This window comes from Hemitrygon akajei, chromosome 18 (assembly GCF_048418815.1).
Source record: "Hemitrygon akajei chromosome 18, sHemAka1.3, whole genome shotgun sequence".
Classification (NCBI taxonomy): domain Eukaryota; kingdom Metazoa; phylum Chordata; class Chondrichthyes; order Myliobatiformes; family Dasyatidae; genus Hemitrygon; species Hemitrygon akajei.
The window spans coordinates 35,278,049-35,296,043 of NC_133141.1; the positions used below are offsets into that span (position 1 = coordinate 35,278,049).

The following is a 17,995-nucleotide window of genomic DNA, read 5'->3' on the forward strand; positions in this document are numbered from 1 at the left end:
GAAACTTGGCAGGGATGGTGGTGTAAAGGTATGGCAAAGGGAGCGCCTGGAAATGGCAGCAGATATCTTTCAGTGGAACTGTAACACTGGCATGAGCCAATGTGTGCAGGAGGGATGAAGGTAGACTTGAGAGACTGGGAATGGAACAAGGTAAACATGATTAAACCAGGTGGATGAATAACACAATTAGCCCAGTACTGTGACCCTTTGGTTACTTCATAGCTAAGGCTGACCAGAGTCAGCATTTCAAAAGTTCAGTCCAGTGCTATGTCTCACACAACAAGCTGGATATCTTCACAGTGGACACCGTTTGATTCCAGGTCATATTTCTCAGAGATATTCAGAGATTGTAATTGAAAATCACAACCACTCATTGTTCCACAAATCTGAAGAAAGCAGTTGTTTTAAAACAATTATTTATTTATGGTGGTGCTAGAAAGTTTGTGAACCCCATAGAATTTTCTGTTTTTGCATAAATATGACCTAAAATATGATCAGATCTTAACATAAGTCCTAAAACTAGATAAAGAGAACCTAATTAAATAAATAACACAAAACATTATACTTGTTCATTTATTTATTGCGAAAAATGATCCAAGTTACATGGTCAGGATACTGATTGAGCCTGCTCTTCTCAAGAAAGATCTGTTTATGTGCACCATGCTTTGATCAAAACAACTTAGAAGAAGAATTGTAGAGATGCATGAAGTTGGAAAAGGTTACAAAAGCATTTCTAAAGACCCGAGTGTTCCTCAGTTCACAGTAAGAGAAGTTGTCTACAAATGGAGGAAACTCTCCCTAGGAGTGGGTGTCCTGCAGAGATCACACTGAGAGCTCAATGTGCAATGCTGAAGGAGGTGAAAAAGAGCGCAAGGGTAACAGCAAAAGACCTGCAGAAATCTCTAGAACTTTCATGTGTCCACTATAAGAAAAAACACTGAACAAAAATGGTGTTCATGGAAGGACGCCACAGAAGAAACCACTGCTCTCCTAAAAAACATTGCTGCATGTCTCATGTTTGCAAAAGACCACCTGGATGTTATGCAACGTTTCTGGGACAATGTTCTGTGGACAGATGAGACAAAAGTTGAACCTTTTGGCAGAAATGCACACCGCTATGTTTGGAGGAAAAAGGCTGTGAAGCATGGTGGAAGGAGCATGATGGTTTGGGGCTGCTTTGCAGCCTCAGGGCCTGGACAGCTTGCATTTGTTGAGGGAACAATGAATTCAAAATTGTATCAAGACATTTTACAGTAGAATGTCAGGGTAGCAGTCCGTCACCTGAAGCTTAATAGAAATTGGATAATGCAACAAGTCAATGATCCGAAAGATGAGAGTAAATCAGCAACAGAATGGTTTAAAAAGAAAATTTGTGTTTTGGAATGGCCAAGTCAAAGTCCTGACCTTAAACCTATAGAAATGTTGTGGAAGGACCTGAAGCAAGCGGTTCATGCAAGGAAGCCCACCAACATCCCAGAGCTGAAGCAGTTTTGTAAGGAGGAATGGCCTGAAATTCCTTCAAGTGGATGTGGAGAACTGGTGAACAGTTACTGGAAACGCTTGGTTCAAGATATTGCTATACAAGGCTGTCACACCAGTTACAAAGGTTCACATACTTTTTCCGACAAATACATGTAATATTGGATTTATTTTTCAATAAATAAATGAGCAAGTATAATGTTTTTGTGTTATTTATTTAATTGGGTTCTCTGTCTAGTTTTAGGACTTGTGTGAAGATCTGATCCCATTTTAGGTCATATTTATGCAGAAATAGATACAATTCTACAGAGTTCACAAACTTTCTAGCACCACTGTAGAGATACAACATGGTAATAGATCCAAAAAGCCCACACCACCCAATTACACCCACATGACCAGTTCACCTACTGACCCGTACATCTTTGGAATGTGGGAGGAAAGTGGAACACCTGCAGGAAACCCATGCAGTCACGAGGAGAATATACAATCTCTTTACAGACAGCAGTGGAATTGAACCAGGGTTGTTGGTTCTGTAATAGTGTTACGCAGACCACTAGGTTACCATGCCACCTCATACCTCTGGAATTAAAACAGGAAATGTTAGGCAAATCATGCAGCGTCACTCAAGAGGAACAAAGTTAACATTTTAGCCTATTGCCTTTTATCAGAACTATATTTTTATGGAACCTTTTGCAACCCCAAAACTTCCAAATAACTTTGTGGTCAGTGAAACACTTTCTGAAGTGCAGTCACTGTTTCAATGGAGGAAACATGGCAGTCAATTTGTGCACTGTGTGATATTTACCAAATGATTCATTCCAGTGCTATGGATTGGGTGATGAATTTTGACCCCAGAACACTGGGGAGAAATCCTCTACTGGCCTTTAAAATGATGGCTGTGAGATCTTCCACAGTCATCTGAGAGAACAGAAGGGGCCTTCGTTTAACATCTCATCTGAAAGATGGTGCTCCTACAGTCTGAGCAAGGTAAATGTTCTTGTTGGTCAGACAACACAACGGTGCTGTTCATAGAAGTACTGCCTGACAGCGTCAGAGACCTGGGTTTGAATCTGACCCTTGGCAATGCCTGTGTGGAATCTCCCTGTGTCCATGTGGGTTTCTACCCCTGTGCAACCAGTTTCCACCCACATCCCAAAGATAGACTAATTGGCCCTAGTGTATGGTGAGGGGTTAGAATCTTGGGGAGTTTACAGAAATGTGGGGAGAATAAAATAGGATCAGTGTAGGTTTCATATAAATAGATAGTTGTTGGTTGGCGCAGACCTGGTGGGCCGAAGGGCCTGTTTGCATGACTCCATAACTCCAGCAACATCACATAATTGTGGGATGGAGGCACTGTTCAGCACTTAATCTGATCCCGTTTCAAGGAGAGCAGGCCTGTTCGCATAAGCCACAGTATAACAGAGCACTGGCAAGCTGAAGATGCTCAGCCATATCAGGCACATCTAGTACTATGTAAATGCACACCAGCCACATAATAGGGTGCAGCAGGTTTGGGAAGAACATTTTATTGGAATTGTGACCCACCAGCTGGACTGGCCCTGGAAGGCTGAATCCTTCCTCCGACACTGTTGAACTGATGATTTTCTGGTTTGTAAGGCACTCTCATCTCTACCTCTTCACCACGCAGCTCTTCTTAAGCGAAACATTCACCTAGTCGCACATGTCCAAAAGTCTGGAGCTGCCGTTCTGGCATCAGTTTACTAACCCCTCACCCTTCCAGTCTGCTGTTGACGTCTTCACTTTGCTGTTGATATGCTGGTTTTTCCAACTTTTCTTTCAAAATTGCTGGAAATCACAGTGCGCTCAGACTCGCTCAGTTTTTACTGCTGTGGGCTGCAGTGAGGCTGACACTCACCACACTTATTTTTTATTGTGTCACTAAATTTTGACTCGTTAAAACCTCCTTACGTTTATGCTTTGTCGCTTTAAAGTAATTTGAATAATTTATGACCGGTGACCAGATGGTAAATGTCAATGTGAGAGGCAAGGGCCTGCGCCTTGTATATTGTCCACCGAATATGCAGCACTCCTGTGCATTGGTAATAGAGGGATTTATGTGTTCTGATGATTCCTTGGGGAAGAGGAGCCTGGTTTGTATTATGTATTTTAATTCATTTTCTTTTATAGGCAATGTAATTGGAATTTGCCTCCTCTATGATGGGCCACACGCTGCGCTGTTCAGCTGCAATGCGAAGAGGTTCTTGTCTGATTTCCTGCTTCCAGTGACTGTGTGGTGTGTCGAATGCAGTCCCCCGTCCCTTTGTGATGGACATGCAGTCTGTGTGTTCAATGCTATCTGCTCAGCACAGGCTCCTTCTGCTCTACTGTGTGCAGAATTCTCTACAATTTTTCATTTCAAACAAGAGGACGGGTTAGTTTTGCTGTACTCTGCACATTTTGCATAGGCAGCTTAAAGTATACACTTGCCTCAGAGGTGGTGTAGATAGACTCATTAGATTGATTTCAAAGAAAGCTTGTCCTGTGAGGAGAGAATAAGAGTGCCATTTACTCGTTGGAGTTTAGAAGAATGAGAGGCAATTAGGCAATTTGATTAAAAAGGTTCAAAGAACGATTGAAGAAGGGTGGATACTGAGTGATTGTCTCCCCCCAGCCCCCCAGGCTGAAGAGTCTCAAACCAGACAACAGTTACCGGATAATGGGTTAGCCACGTTGGACCATGTTGAGGGAGGATTTTCTTCATTTCAGAGGCCTGACTCTGGGATTTCTCCATTTTAGAGGACTGTATGTGCTCTGCGGTTGACAATATTGTAGGCTGAAATTGGTAGATTTTTTTCGCACAGAGGGGTGATTAAGGGTTTGGCCTGTAAGGTGTTCAGGATCATCTGTGACATTATTAAAGGTCGGAACAGACTTGAGGAGCTGAGTAGCCAACTTTTCCTGTTTCATGTTTTTTATTTCTCACATCTTCATATTTCTTATATTTCCTTACGACACAGAAAAAAGGCAATTCAGCCCATTGAGTCTTTGCCAGCTCTCAAAGTAAGACTATCAGTCCCCTTCCCACATATATGTCCATGTAAACTATTCTCTATTACATGTCAATCCACTCCACCTAAATCTCCTACCACCCACTTTTCTTTCTCCCTTTAATTTTTGAATTTTAAGTCTCTACCCTGTTGTTTCTGGACATTGCATTTCTTCTCCCTCCTCCATCCCCCAACTCTCATACCAGAGGCGATTGTTTTAAACTCTGATCAAATCCTTCAAGCATAATCAACAAGATCGCCCCTTAATCTGCAACCTTCAAAGGAATACAAGCCTTTCAATTTCCCCAGGTGATTGGGGTTGGACTTCACTGCCTTATGCCACTCAGGCACAATACTTCACCCCTGGTTCACTTAATAAATAATTACAAATTTGAGCATGGTTTATTAAATTTGGAAAAGGACAGAGCAGCAGAGTCCGTTCCATTAGCGCCAGCACTGCAGGTAAATTGCAAAGCTGAACACAACTGTAAAGTGTAATGTACTGTGAATAACAAGTTGCTCACTAAACAAGGCTTCCTTTCTTTATAGCACCACTCTTGCTGCTAAACATTACACTGCATGATGCTCAAAGCAAACATTTCCAATAAATTCTCATTCGTAAAGCCTTTTCAGTGTGATTATTACAGACCTGTTTCACTGACACTCACAAATATGTGTCACTGCCTGCAGTGGTTTGGAACTCTTAACACTTCCAGTTTGGCTGGGCTGTCTTGAAGGGAACAAAAGTAATTACTGCCCTGCCTTTCCACTTCTGAAGCTGCGTGAAGTATGGCTCCGTAGACTTAGCAGCAGGTCTTACTGGATACAGATCAGAAATAGGGTTCCTGGTCAAATATCCTGTCTTTACCTAAGCGTACAACTAATGCCTATAGTGTTTACTACGTGCCTCCTCACTGTGACCAGCATGCACCAACAGTGAGTGCAGAGCCTTTCCACTGTGAAATTAACTAAATAGTAAAGTGGTACTGAAACAGCGAGATTCTGTGAAACCCCCATACTGAAGAGCAGTAATCAACATAGTTCGATAGTTCACTGAGCCTTGTAACGGAAAAGATGCAGGACAACTTGGAAGAGGTTGTGTTCAAGCTGTAAGCAAGTTCAGGTCAAAATGTAGCTAAAGCATTGCATCCAGTTCAGATCATAAGTGCTGGGCAAATATTAATGAAACTGAGGACATACAGAGGAAATCCACAAGACCAATCAACAAGGTTTAAGTTATGAGGAAACACTAGAGAAATCAGGTTCCCAAATTCCTCCTGTGCTTGTCATCATGGAACTTACAGGATTAGTGGAAGGGCAGGTGCCACATTTACACAGGTCATAAGGTTCATAATGGGGTGTGCTCTAGACTATATGCCCTTGGCATATTGGCCACTATCTTCATCGTTCTCTGAGGACTGGACATTCCATGCTTAGGAGTCCTTGTGTGTGAACCTGGCCACTCAACGGCTGGCTGGAAATTTAATGTTTCAAATCTGAAAGGAAACTCTAATATGCACAGTGTGCTGGTGGAGCTCAGCAGGTCAGGCAGCATCTATGGGTGGAAATAAAGAGTCAATGCTTCGGGTTGAGACCCTTCATCAGGACTGAGAAGGAAGGGGGAAGAAGTCAGGTTTCCAGGATCTGCAGTACCCCTTGTGTCAATGAAACTCTAATGGAAACATAGGAAACCTACAGCACAATACAGGCCCTTTGGCCCACAAAGCTGTGCCAAACATGTCCCTACCTTAGAAATTACCTAGGGTTACCCATAGCCTTTTATTTTTCTGAGCTCCATGTACCTGTCTAGGAGTCTCTTAAAAAACCCAATCGTTTCCGCCTCCACCACCGTTGCCGACAGCCCATTCCACACACTCACCACTCTCTGCGTAAAAAAACTTACCCCTGACATTTCCTCTGTACCTACTCCCCAGCACCTTAAACCTGTGTCCTCTTGTGGCAGCCATTTCAGCCCTGGGAAAAAGCCTCTGACTATCCACACGATCAATGCCTCTCATCATCTTGTACACCTCTATCAGGTCACCTCTCACCCTCTGTCGCTCCAAGGAGAAAAGGCTGACTTCACTCAACCTATTCTCATGAGGCATGCTCCCCAATCCAGGCAATATCCTCGTAAATCTCCTCTGCACCCTTTCTATAGTTTCTACTTTCTTCCTATAGTGAGGTGATATAACCAGGTTCCTTAGATTGTCTGTTTTTCTGCTGAAGATATAGCAGGAAAACTAGCCGAGCATCTTGAGAATTTATTGAGAAATAACTTTGTGTTTTACTTGGCTTTATCATCAAGAAAAAAATTCACTTCTTCATAGGCCTGAAAATAATAAATGTTTTTAATCTGGGATATTATTTTACATTCTGGGAAAAGTAGAAAGGAAGCAAGAAATTAATGAAAGACAAATTTAGAACTGTTATAGCAAATCCTTCTGCACTCTAGAGAGGAGTCAACACTTAATATTTGCAAATCGGCTTCCCAGTACAATGATGATGATCTAAAATTGCTGCCATTAAAGGAGTTTTATTTTAATTTAAAGAAAGTGCATTAACTATTTATTTTCTTCTGTACCGGACATCTCCTGAACTTATATCTCTCTTCATTTTTGTAAATCACATGGATGTATACAGCCGATTGACTTGTTAGATTTTGATATTGAAGATGTTGTAATCCTGTCTGCTCTGTGATTTACTTAAATTGTTATTGAGATTGACAGTTATAGCCTTCCCATAATTTTAGGAAGCTCTCTCTCTCTCTCCTGTCCATCAAAGTGGTATCCACCCATTTTCCTGCTGAAACTCTTAAGTGTTTTTTTGCTGTAAATTGTAGCTCACACAAGCAGCTTGTTGGCTCTCTTCCCGTTGATGTGGAATGTATCATCCTGCATCCATGTTTCTTCTCCCACAGTAATTGCCTTACTGACAAATAAGAGATGGATTTCTACCCGAGCGATTAACATTGAGCAACTTATCTTCTCTCCAACCCACTCTGTCCCACCCCCTAGCTCACCTCACTGTGAACTATGATTCTTCTGAGTATCTTAGTCTGCTGTTCTGTCATTCTGAAATCAGTCTGAAAAAAAATGTAGGGTTTTTACTGTAGGTTTCAGTGATAAGGGAAAGGGACGACCATTAAATGTAAGACACCATTTCCTTGGAGTTGGAAGGGGATTCCAGTCCAGATTTTGCAGAGGACCCTCACTAAGCGTTTCAGACCTGAATCAATGTGAATTCTCAATGTATACTCTGGTGTCTTCATTATCTCATCAAGCTGTTTGATCGGAGAAGTGTTGAAAGGATTTCAGTGGTTTATTCCACAGAACTAGGGCTTGCTTATTTTTTTTGTCTTCCCCCTCCGCCAAGTCTTGTAATGATTTTGTATCATTTTTTTTCCCGTTCAGTATTTCCTCCACTTCCTTTTGGCACCTGAAATGTAAATAGGAATATGTCCGGAAACCTTGGAAAGAGCACTGCAGCTGTGGTAAGGGAGGGAGGGGGGGGGGTGGGTATCTGTATTGTGTAATGAGGATGCTTGATGCCTAGGATGATCTCTGTTCTGCAGCGCAAAACATGTATCCTTTTGTATTGCATCGTGGATTTCAAGAAGCCTAGCCCATAGAATTCTTGTCCGGATGGGTGGTCTGTGTTGGAACCATGAACCTTTCGGAGCCCTGTGCTACCTTCGTACTCTGAACTCATGAACAGAGGAGCAATCTTGCAACGAAGGACTACTTTTCATATCTCTCTCACACTCGTTAAATTAGAGCCTCTGAGCGATGGAGGCAGTGGGAGTGAGACTTGCCAGAAGGACAAAGCCACCCCATCTGAAGAGGAACCTGGCGGGGCTGAGGCTGCAGAGAAGATCTCTTTATTACACGACCAGGGTGTCACTGAAGCACCCCGAAATCCAAGCTTAAAAACCATCCGGAATGTGGAGCTATTTCAACCTGGAACAATAGACGGCAAGTTCATTAGTGAACCTGAAGAACTGGGGGATTTCAGAACAGCTCGGAGTGAAGAGGACGAATTTCCAAGCAAAGCCCATCTTCAGCCATCGCCAAAAGCTGTGAGTAAATCTGAAATTGTCGGGTTGTTGCCTCGTTTCACACCCTGTATCCAGCCGACAGACCCTCGCGGGCAGACTGATGCCAAGCGCACTAATGAGAGGAAGCAAGATGGTCAGATTCAACCGAGTCAATTGTGTGCCAGTGCTACAATCGAAGAGAAACTTGCCAATCCTTTTGTTTCTAATAGAAGCCACAGCAAACCACAGACTGAAGGGGAGCACCCTGGATGGCCTGAAGCGGAAGGAACCTTGAAAGATCAAATTGAAAGAGTCGTGAGCTCCTGTATCCTCCCAGAGCAGAACTTGCTGAGTAAACATACAGAGATCCAAGTTGAGAAGAAGGCTGAAGTTGAAAAGGATCTGTCACTTGAGAAAATCATAACTGTCTCTCAACATACAGAGAAAGACTACGTAAAGAAGCCCCAGTCCTTGCCTGTGATTGCTGAGAAGAGCCCAGGTGTAATGAGAAGCCCCAGTGGCAACCAGGGTAAAACAGAACCAAAAACCTTAGGGAGGAAAGAGAAGCAGGTCCGGCAGACCAACCGCCTGTCTTGGCAAGAGAGTGAAATGAAGACGAAAATCCAAGTCAGCAGCAAGAAGTATCCAAGAGTGGAAAGCCTGAGGAGTGCCGGAGAGATGCTGCACAGAAGAGTGAGCCAGACAGCAGCTGAGCAGGGCAAAGGAAAGAGCAGAACGTTGGATAATAGTGACATTCACACCCTGTCTGAAGAGCTCGAGCAGGGCCGAGACATCCCAAACCCTGAGAAAACTAAGTCCAGTGCACGGGATCGCAAGATGCTGAAGTTTATCAGTGGAATCTTCACAAAGAGCATTGGCTCTGTGTCTGTCTCATCTGCGAGTGGTGGATTAACTCAAAAGGATTTTGCTGCAGGTACCAGAGGCCCTTCCCCAAGTCAAAGTAAGCACAAACTTAGCTCGCATTTCTCATAAATTGGTTTATTAATGTTTGTCCTGCGCCTCAAAGAAGATTGTACTTCTTTTGAATGAAAAAAGTAACTTAACTTTCTCCCAGAGCATTTTGGGTTCCTCCAGTGCTACAACCAGTGGACCAATCTCCAATTCAAGAGAGTTGGTTCAATCCTGGGAAGCTTCACTGATTAGCCTGCTTTAGTTCCCATCAGCCATGTTCTTGCATGCTCACACTTACTAACTTAAGTTATGTTACAGCTTTGTAAAACTCTGATGAGGGCACATTTAGTGTATTGCGTTCAGTTCTGGTCATCTCGTGAAAGAGGGTGCAGAGGAGGTGTACTAGGATGCTGCCTGGTTTGAAGGATGTGCTATGAGGAGAGGCTGATCAAGCTGGGGCCATTTTCTCTGGAGTGGCAGAGGCTAAGGGGAGATTTGCTGGAGGCATAGGTAAGAATAGATAGCCAATATATTTCTCCCATGATTGAAAGATCAATACTAGAGAGCAGGTATTTAAGGTGAGAGAGGGAAAGTACAGCAGAGTTGTGCAGGGCACATTTTTATTACACTAAGGGTGGGGGGGTCTGGAATGCACTGCCATGGATGGTGCTGGAGGCCAATTGCATTGGAGTGTTTCAGGGACTCTTACACAGGGACATGAATTTGTAAAGAAGGGAGGGATGTGGTCAATGTGCAGGAAAGAGGGACTAATTAGGAGTAATGGTTTAAGTAGTTTGACACAATGTGGTGGCCGAATTGCTTGTCCTGTGCAGTACTGTTCCATGTTCTTTGAGTCTCTAGGCTACTCTTGGATATGTGGATCCTGCCCATAGTGACTATACTCACTGGAATTTAGAAGATTGAGGGGGGATCTTATTGAAATGTATAAAATTCTAAAGGGATTGGACAGGCTAGATACAGGAAGATTGTTTCTGATGTTGGGGAAGTCCAGAACGAGGGGTCACAGTTTAAGGATAAAGGGGAAGCCTTTTAGGACCAAGATGAGGAAAAACTTCTTCACACAGAGAGTGGTGAATCTGTGGAATTCTCTGCCACAGGAAACAGTTGAGGCCGGTTCATTGGCTATATTTAAGAGGAAGTTAGATATGGCCCTTGTGGCTAAAGGGATCAGGGGGTATGGAGAGAAAGCAGGTACAGGGTTCTGAGTTGGATGATCAGCCATGATCATACTGAATGGTGGTGCAGGCTTGAAGGGCCGAATGGCCTACTCCCGCACCTATTTTCTATGTTTCTATGTGCGTATTACTTCACTGGTATTGTTTTACCCCACTTCCAAGGGATCTGAGGTCAACCGTAAAACCCTAACTGGAATCAATAGCTAACTCTGCACAACTAGGGGTTTCAGAATGAAGAGAAAATCACCCAGGACAGAGTATATATTTATGTGATGTGACAAGGAAAGCAGAGTTTGAATAGAAAGCAGCTGGGAAATTTAAAATTAAGCAATCAAAGCTAGTCCTGGCAACTTTAGTCTTGGAATCACTGTACTGTTATAAATGCCTATCTGACGTATCAACAGTTTTACCTGGTACTCTCTATATGTGACTCCAGATCAACCAGTGTGGTTGACCATTATCTGCCTCCTCAGTTCAGGGACAGTTGGGAATGGGCAAGAAATGCTGACATAGCAAGTAAAGAAAAAGTAAAGAAAAATGTGCCCTTGATGGCCAGCACAGACTCTGTGGGCTGAAGTGCCACTTTGCATGCTGTATCTCTTTATGAATCTTTGAGTAATTGAAGTAGCGATGAGTGGGTATCGGAATGGACGCACGCATGCAGGATTAGGATTACTGCTCACCTGGAGGAGAAACACCATGTTTCCATGTTCTAACATTTACATATCTGTGTTATTCCATTATTTTTCCTTAAGAACTGGGCATGGGCAAGTCGCACAGTTTCAATCTGTTGAGCCAGAGGCAAGTGCAGCTGAGGTACCAAGTTGTTGAGTTTGGTCATACCATTGAAAGTGGGTAGTAATCCTTTGATAAGGTCCCACGTAGGAGATTGGTGGGTAAAATCAGAGCTCATGGCATTGGGGGGAAGATATTGACATGGATAGAAAACTGGTTGGCAGATAGAAAGCAAAGGGTAGTGGTGAATGGGTGTTTCTCGGAATGGCAGGTGGTGACTAGTGGGGTGCCACAGGGCTCGGTATTGGGAACACAGCTGTTTACGATTTACATCAACGATTTAGATGAAGGCATTGAGAATAACATCAGCAAATTTGCTGATGATACTAAGCTGGGTGGCAGTGTGACATGTGATGAGGATGTTAGGAGAATTCAGGGTGACTTGGATAGGCTGGGTGAGTGGGCAGATGACGTTTAATGTGAATAAGTGTGAGGTTATCCACTTTGGGAGTAAGAACAGGAAGGCAGATTATTATCTGAACGGTGTAGAGTTAGGTAAGGGAGAAATACAAAGAGATCTAGGAGTCCTTGTTCATCAGTCACTGAAGGTGAATGAGCAAGTGCAGCAGGCAGTGAAGAAGGCTAATGGAATGTTGGCCTTTATTACAAAGGGAATTGAGTACAAGAGCAAGGAAATCCTTTTGCATTTATACAGGGCCCTGGTGAGACCACACCTGGAGTATTGTGTACAGTTTTGGTCTCCAGGGTTAAGGAAGGACATCCTGGCTATAGAGGAAGTGCAGCGTAGATTCACGAGGTTAATTCCTGGGATGTCCGGACTGTCTTACGCAGAGAGGTTAGAGAGACTGGGCTTGTACACGCTGGAATTAAGGAGATTGAGAGGGGATCTGATTGAAACATATAAGATTATTAAGGGATTGGACAAGATAGAGGCAGGAAATATGTTCCAGATGCTGGGAGAGTCCAGTACCAGAGGGCATGGTTTGAGAATAAGGGGTAGGTCATTTAGGACAGAGTTAAGGAAAAACTTCTTCTCCCAGAGAGTTGTGGGGGTCTGGAATGCACTGCCTCAGAAGGCAGTGGAGGCCAATTCTCTGGATGCTTTCAAGAAGGAGCTAGATAGGTATTTTATGGATAGGGGAATCAAGGGATATGGGGACAAGGCAGGAACCGGGTATTGATAGTAGATGATCAGCCATGATCTCAGAATGGCGGTGCAGGCTCGAAGGGCCGAATGGTCTACTTCTGCACCTATTGTCTATTGTCTATAAACACCTTGTGACTGAGATGTAAGCTCCTGAGCACTCTTTTGGGGCTCAAATAGCCCTGGATGCAGCAGTCTAGGATCAAGTTGGCAGCCTTTTCTCCTGTTGCGAGGCTTTTCTTTTGTGTGACGTGGAAGGTAATTTAGGAGTATGTGTGTGGAATGGACAATCCATCCAGCTAATCTCAGTAGCAAATAAGGGTGACATTATTTAAACAGGTAACATTATCAATATAATACTCACCACAAAAGGAGAGGACTGACAGAATGGGATCAGTACTTGTTAGCCTGATAGGCTTTTCTTGTCCTGCATTCCATAAATGCAAACTATGCTGCATTATCAGAGAGAACAAAGAAAGTCCCAAAACCTTTCATGGCCAATGAAAATTTTTTGAAATGTGGTCTCTGTTGTAATGTAAGTAACATGGCAGCCAGTATGCTTGCAACAAGATCTCATAAACAGTATGCCAAAGTCAAGATACATAATCTTGGTTGAGGAGTAAATGTTGGCTAGGATACTAATTCTTCTTCAGAGACCCATGGGATCTCACCTGCAAGAGGCATTGGTTTCATCCAAAGTGCAGCAGTACTGCTCTGGGTCATAGCTTAGATCACGAACTCAAATCTCTGGAGTGGGCCTTGAACCTGCAACTAAATGAGCCTGAGGTGAGAATATTATTGACTGAGCCATGGCTAATGCATCGTAAGCCTAAAGGAAATGTATTATTGCTGCTCAGGCCCCATCTGCAATATTGTTGGCAGTTCTGGGCACCAGATCACAGTCCAGCTTGTGTCCATGTCCTTTCAAGGGCAGGAGAAGTGAATGAAGGTACAGGTGTTTTTTTGTGATTCAGATTAAGGAATTTGTTGCCTAATTTGAAAGAGAGTTTGAGATGAAGGACCTGAAGTTTGTTCATGAAGGAAACTGATCCGGGCAATTAGTTCACAGTATTCAATGGTTAAACATTAGAAAGTTGGAAGCTGGGGCAGGAAGATGAGCAGTTTCAGATCCCAATAACTACTGAGGGGGAGCCAAGCCAGATGGGATCAAAAAAACAGAGGATAAAATACATTGCTTTAGGGGGAAAGAACCGATAGATATGTCTGTTCCACAGCGGGATTGCTTTCCCATGAAGAGGTGGAGTTGTTGATCTGAATGGCACATCTGTTCTAACTAGATGAAGGGGAGGGGATATTTAATATGTCACCAGAATGATGCTACTCCCTACAGTACGATGCTCTCTCAGCAGTGTCCCACTGACAGTGCAACACACCCTCAACACTGCCCACTCCAGTGCTGTACATGCTCAGTACTGCACTGGAGTGTCAGCCCCATATCGCTTGAATCTTATCTTCAGAGGGGAACTTGAGTTTGAGGTGAAAGTGTGGCCCAGTGTGCCATGACTGACTTTGTCAGGAGGGCACACAACCTGGAAAGAAGGGTCCGGTTCAAAAAATGCTGTAGCTGTGCATTTGTTGGTTGTCATTACATCAATGACACAGCTGGGCTGTGCATTTGTACTGGGTGAAATTGAGACTTGGAGCAGGAAGATCCCGGGTCAGATTGTCCCCATGCCTGTGTTGAGTAAGGTAACTTTGGCAGGGGAAGCACTGCCTTGGCGGCCTTGTGTAGTGAATACAGTAATCAGGTGTATATTACAGACTTGGTTTAGGCTAGTTCTCCACCAACCATCCCCTCATCTCATAACAATGGCACTTGATATTACTAGCACCTATGTTCTACGTACCACCACAACTAAGGGCCTGTAGAGTGCACAAGTAGAAGAAAATGGATGGATTTCTGCTTTTAATACATTTTGGGGGGCAGTTTGGAAGCTGTCAACAACATGTGTGAACAACTCCTGTTTTTCAGAAATCGGCTCCTGTTCAGTGCTTGTCCTCGTGGCCAAGTCATCGAGGGGACATTTCAACAGCTGTTGACAGCTACATGCAGACTGGTATAGCCAGTGGTTCAGCAAACCCCTGATTCACACAATCCCTTTTTAAACAGTGCACTTGAACATTGCAGTAAGACTGGCTTGAATTTTGTTTTTAATTACACAATAGTACCTGTTTTGTGAAGAAAGTTTTGCACAGTAACTTGTGGGAAGTTCTGATAATGAAGGAAATTGCAAATAAATGTGGGTCATGGATTTTCTCCTCTTTGCATAAAACCCTGCTAGAGATTCGGTAACACAGTTATGGATAATATCCTTTGCCCATCTGATCAATGTGTTATTCCTTGTTTATCTACACTACTGGTCACTCTTAGTCAATGTTAAATATGTAATGGATGAATGTCAAATGAAGAGGTGATCAGGTTTCAGCTCTGATACCCCTACAGTTCAACAATTTACCAATCATCATCTAATCCCATTGTGGAGAATTGTCACTTGAATGAGGTGCTGAAACATGAGCTTACGTCTTTTAAGCACTTGATGATGAAGTGTGCCACAGAGCAGAACCATGGGACAGTAGAGCACAGGAGGCCTCTTGGTCCATCATTCCTGTACTGGCTCTTTGAAAAAAAATCAGCATTCAGTTCCATCCACCTGCGATGCCCATTCAAAATTTTCCCTCCATCCGCTTCCGGTTTGAAAGCCCCTTTTGAAATTGTGTTTGCTATCTTTTTAGACAGTGTGTTCTTTTGCTAATTACTTTAAATCTGTGTTCCCTGGTTCCTGACCCTTCTGTCAAAGGAAACAATTTCTCCTTATTTATGCTCTCAAAAACCTTCATTATTTTGAGCGCTCCTATAAAACTTCCCCATAACCTTCAGTGATCCAGCAAAACAATCCCGGCTTCTCAAAACTCTCAACATAACTAAAGTCTTTCAATCCCTGGTGGCATCCTGGTAGATCTCCTTTGTGCGCTCTTTGACAGCCTCTCTGAAACGTGAATACAAGCTCCAACTGGAGCATAGCTAGTGATTTATAAATCACTGATTTCACATCTGTCCATAGCAAGCAATTGCAGAATCTTTGAACAAACTGTCTGTAGTTCCTGGCAGGTTGCATGAAGACTTGCTTTTCCCACCCAGCCATCCCTGTGTTCACTGTATTAACATCTTTGAAATGCAGTTAAGGCACACTGTTTCCCTGGCGTTCCTCTCCATTCCTACCCTGACAACTTGATAATAATCTAGTCTATTTGCAATGTTGATGCCATATCCTGAATTGTGCTTCAAACCTCATCACGGAGGGTGCCCCTGTAAACTCTGCCTTTCTTCAGTACATCCACTGCTGAAACACTCACCCATATATTTATCCTGTCCAGACTCTGCTGTTTCAGTCTGGTGAGCCTGTTTCCCTCACTCCACCCTCTGTAACCCTGAGGTCAACCAAAATGTTGCTCCCATGGGTCCTCGCAGTCAAATAATGCCTCAAATTAAAAACACTGAGGCTTGTTTCGATCTCCTCCCCTCCAATAGATCTGCGCTCCTCTAATTCTGGCCTCGTAATTATCCTGAGTTTCCACCAGTGGCAGCTGCCCAGGCCTTGGAATTCACTCCACCCCTGTGAAGAAACTGGAGCACCTGAGGAAAACCAACACAGTCACAGTAAGAATGTGCAAACTTTGTACACTGAGCATCAAACGTGGGTCCCTCTACTAGCAGTGCCTCTTCAGCATCTGGCCAAGCTTGGAACTCAGTGAAGTGACATGGTATTAAATACTCATTCACCTATGGCTCATCAGATAGCTCTTTAACCTCAGAGTTAGAAGGTTTGGCATCAAGCCCTTTCCAGAAACTAGAACCTTATCAATCTAGGTTCATACTCCCAGTCAGAGAATGCAACTCTTTCTGAGGTGCTCTTTCAAATAAGTCATTGAACTGAGGTTCTCGTAGGTGGGATGCAGAGGATCCCTGGTACCATTCAAAGAAATTGAGGGGAATTGGCCTCCAAGGCTATCCCTCAACCTGTATTACAAAAGTATAATCTAGCCAATTTCACATTACTCTTTGCGGGAGCTTATTGTCCATCAGGAGGTTGTCCTATATCCTATGGTACCTAAGTGACTATGCTTTAAAAAACACTTAATTAGCTGTAAAGCAAGTTGGGTTAACTTGAAAGGATTGTGGAAGGCACTGTTGAATTCCAAGTCAGTTCAGAACTGTCCTTGCTTCACCCTAACATGCATCAGTGTCAATGACCTGAAGCTTAAATTATTAAAGAGATTCATCTCAAGTCTGGCCAGGGCAGCTGGTGTCTGTAATTGATATAAGGAGTAGAGGAATATGTGCATTTCTACTTCTTTGTGACCTGTTGTGCCTTTTTAAAATTGCAACTATAATACTTTGTCAATTCCCCTGTCTGTTCTCAACCTTTTACCTTTTATCCAGTGATCATTTTCCACTCCCACCCTTCCTCAACCCTGTATCGTGCAAAGGTTTGGTTCAGAGACTGAGTCAGGGCTCCAACAACTTGAGTACTAACTGCTCTCCTTGACAGCAGGACAAGGGGAGAGATACTCAGAAGTTCATCAACCTCTGAGAAAATCATTGCACAGTGAGAGCACGCACCATACTTTCTTCAAGCCCAGCTTGACCCGAAGCCATTTGTAGTAGTCCTACATCCATGTCAGTTAATTTGACGAAGATCGACAATTGAACATAGCTACTCCCTGTTCAGTCAGCTATTGTGGCCACCCACAATAGCACAAGGGCAGCAAGCACCTAATGACTAACTTCTGCATATTCGGGGCAGAATCCTCACTAAGGATGACAAAGGAGAGAGCTCCACTCCTAGAAGTGGAGGTGAAGCCGAGGACCTGCTATTTGTTCCTGTATCTTCCTTTACCTGAGAACGTGCAATGCAGATTGCACAGTTCAGGGATGCAAGAAAATGAATATTTTTCTCGGCATCTGTCCAAACTGTGTTTTCATTTCCTGTTGTTACTAAGAGTAACTGAGACATCATTAAATAGGTAATGATTGCATACTGTAAATAATGAAATACTTTGTTATTTTCTTCCTCCCAATTGATTGAAAACTTATATTCCTGCTCATTTGAGAACAAACAGCAAGGAAGGCTCGGCTCGGCATCTCTTGGTTCTGTAAAGTGATTGACCTTGAGTATCTTTCCTATCTCTGTGTGTTTGATGTGCATTTCTTTATCATTCACCCAATTTTCTTCCAGCACCCCACCCCTATCCAGGTTTCTCTCCTAATATTTACTTGTTAGAGTGTTGGAGATGTCAAACTTCCAATTAACAAACCAGTGTGCAAAAGCACTAATTCGTACCAGAATCAGATCTGGCTGAGTAAGCTGACAGCACTTGCTGTCCTGGCTGAGGCATAAAGATTGGCAATTTGGGCAAGGAACTAGGGGAGCCATATATC

The 17,995-nt window shown here is 43.3% G+C and overlaps 1 protein-coding gene across 5 annotated transcripts in view; it reads left to right on the plus strand.

Moving 5' to 3' along the window:
• Nucleotides 1-17,995, plus strand: part of LOC140741309 (arf-GAP with GTPase, ANK repeat and PH domain-containing protein 1-like) — a 172,884-nt gene that overhangs the window by 46,374 nt on the left and 108,515 nt on the right. For 3 of the 5 annotated variants that reach the window (XM_073071375.1, XM_073071377.1, XM_073071376.1), the window contains exon 1: nucleotides 8,028-9,487. The exons of the other annotated variants lie outside the window; for them this stretch is intronic. In XM_073071375.1, coding sequence (XP_072927476.1) covers nucleotides 8,200-9,487 — 1,288 coding nt within the window. In that variant the 5' untranslated portion in view covers nucleotides 8,028-8,199. Of the gene's footprint in view, nucleotides 1-8,027; nucleotides 9,488-17,995 lie in introns of those variants that run through there. 5 annotated transcript variants of the gene reach the window in all.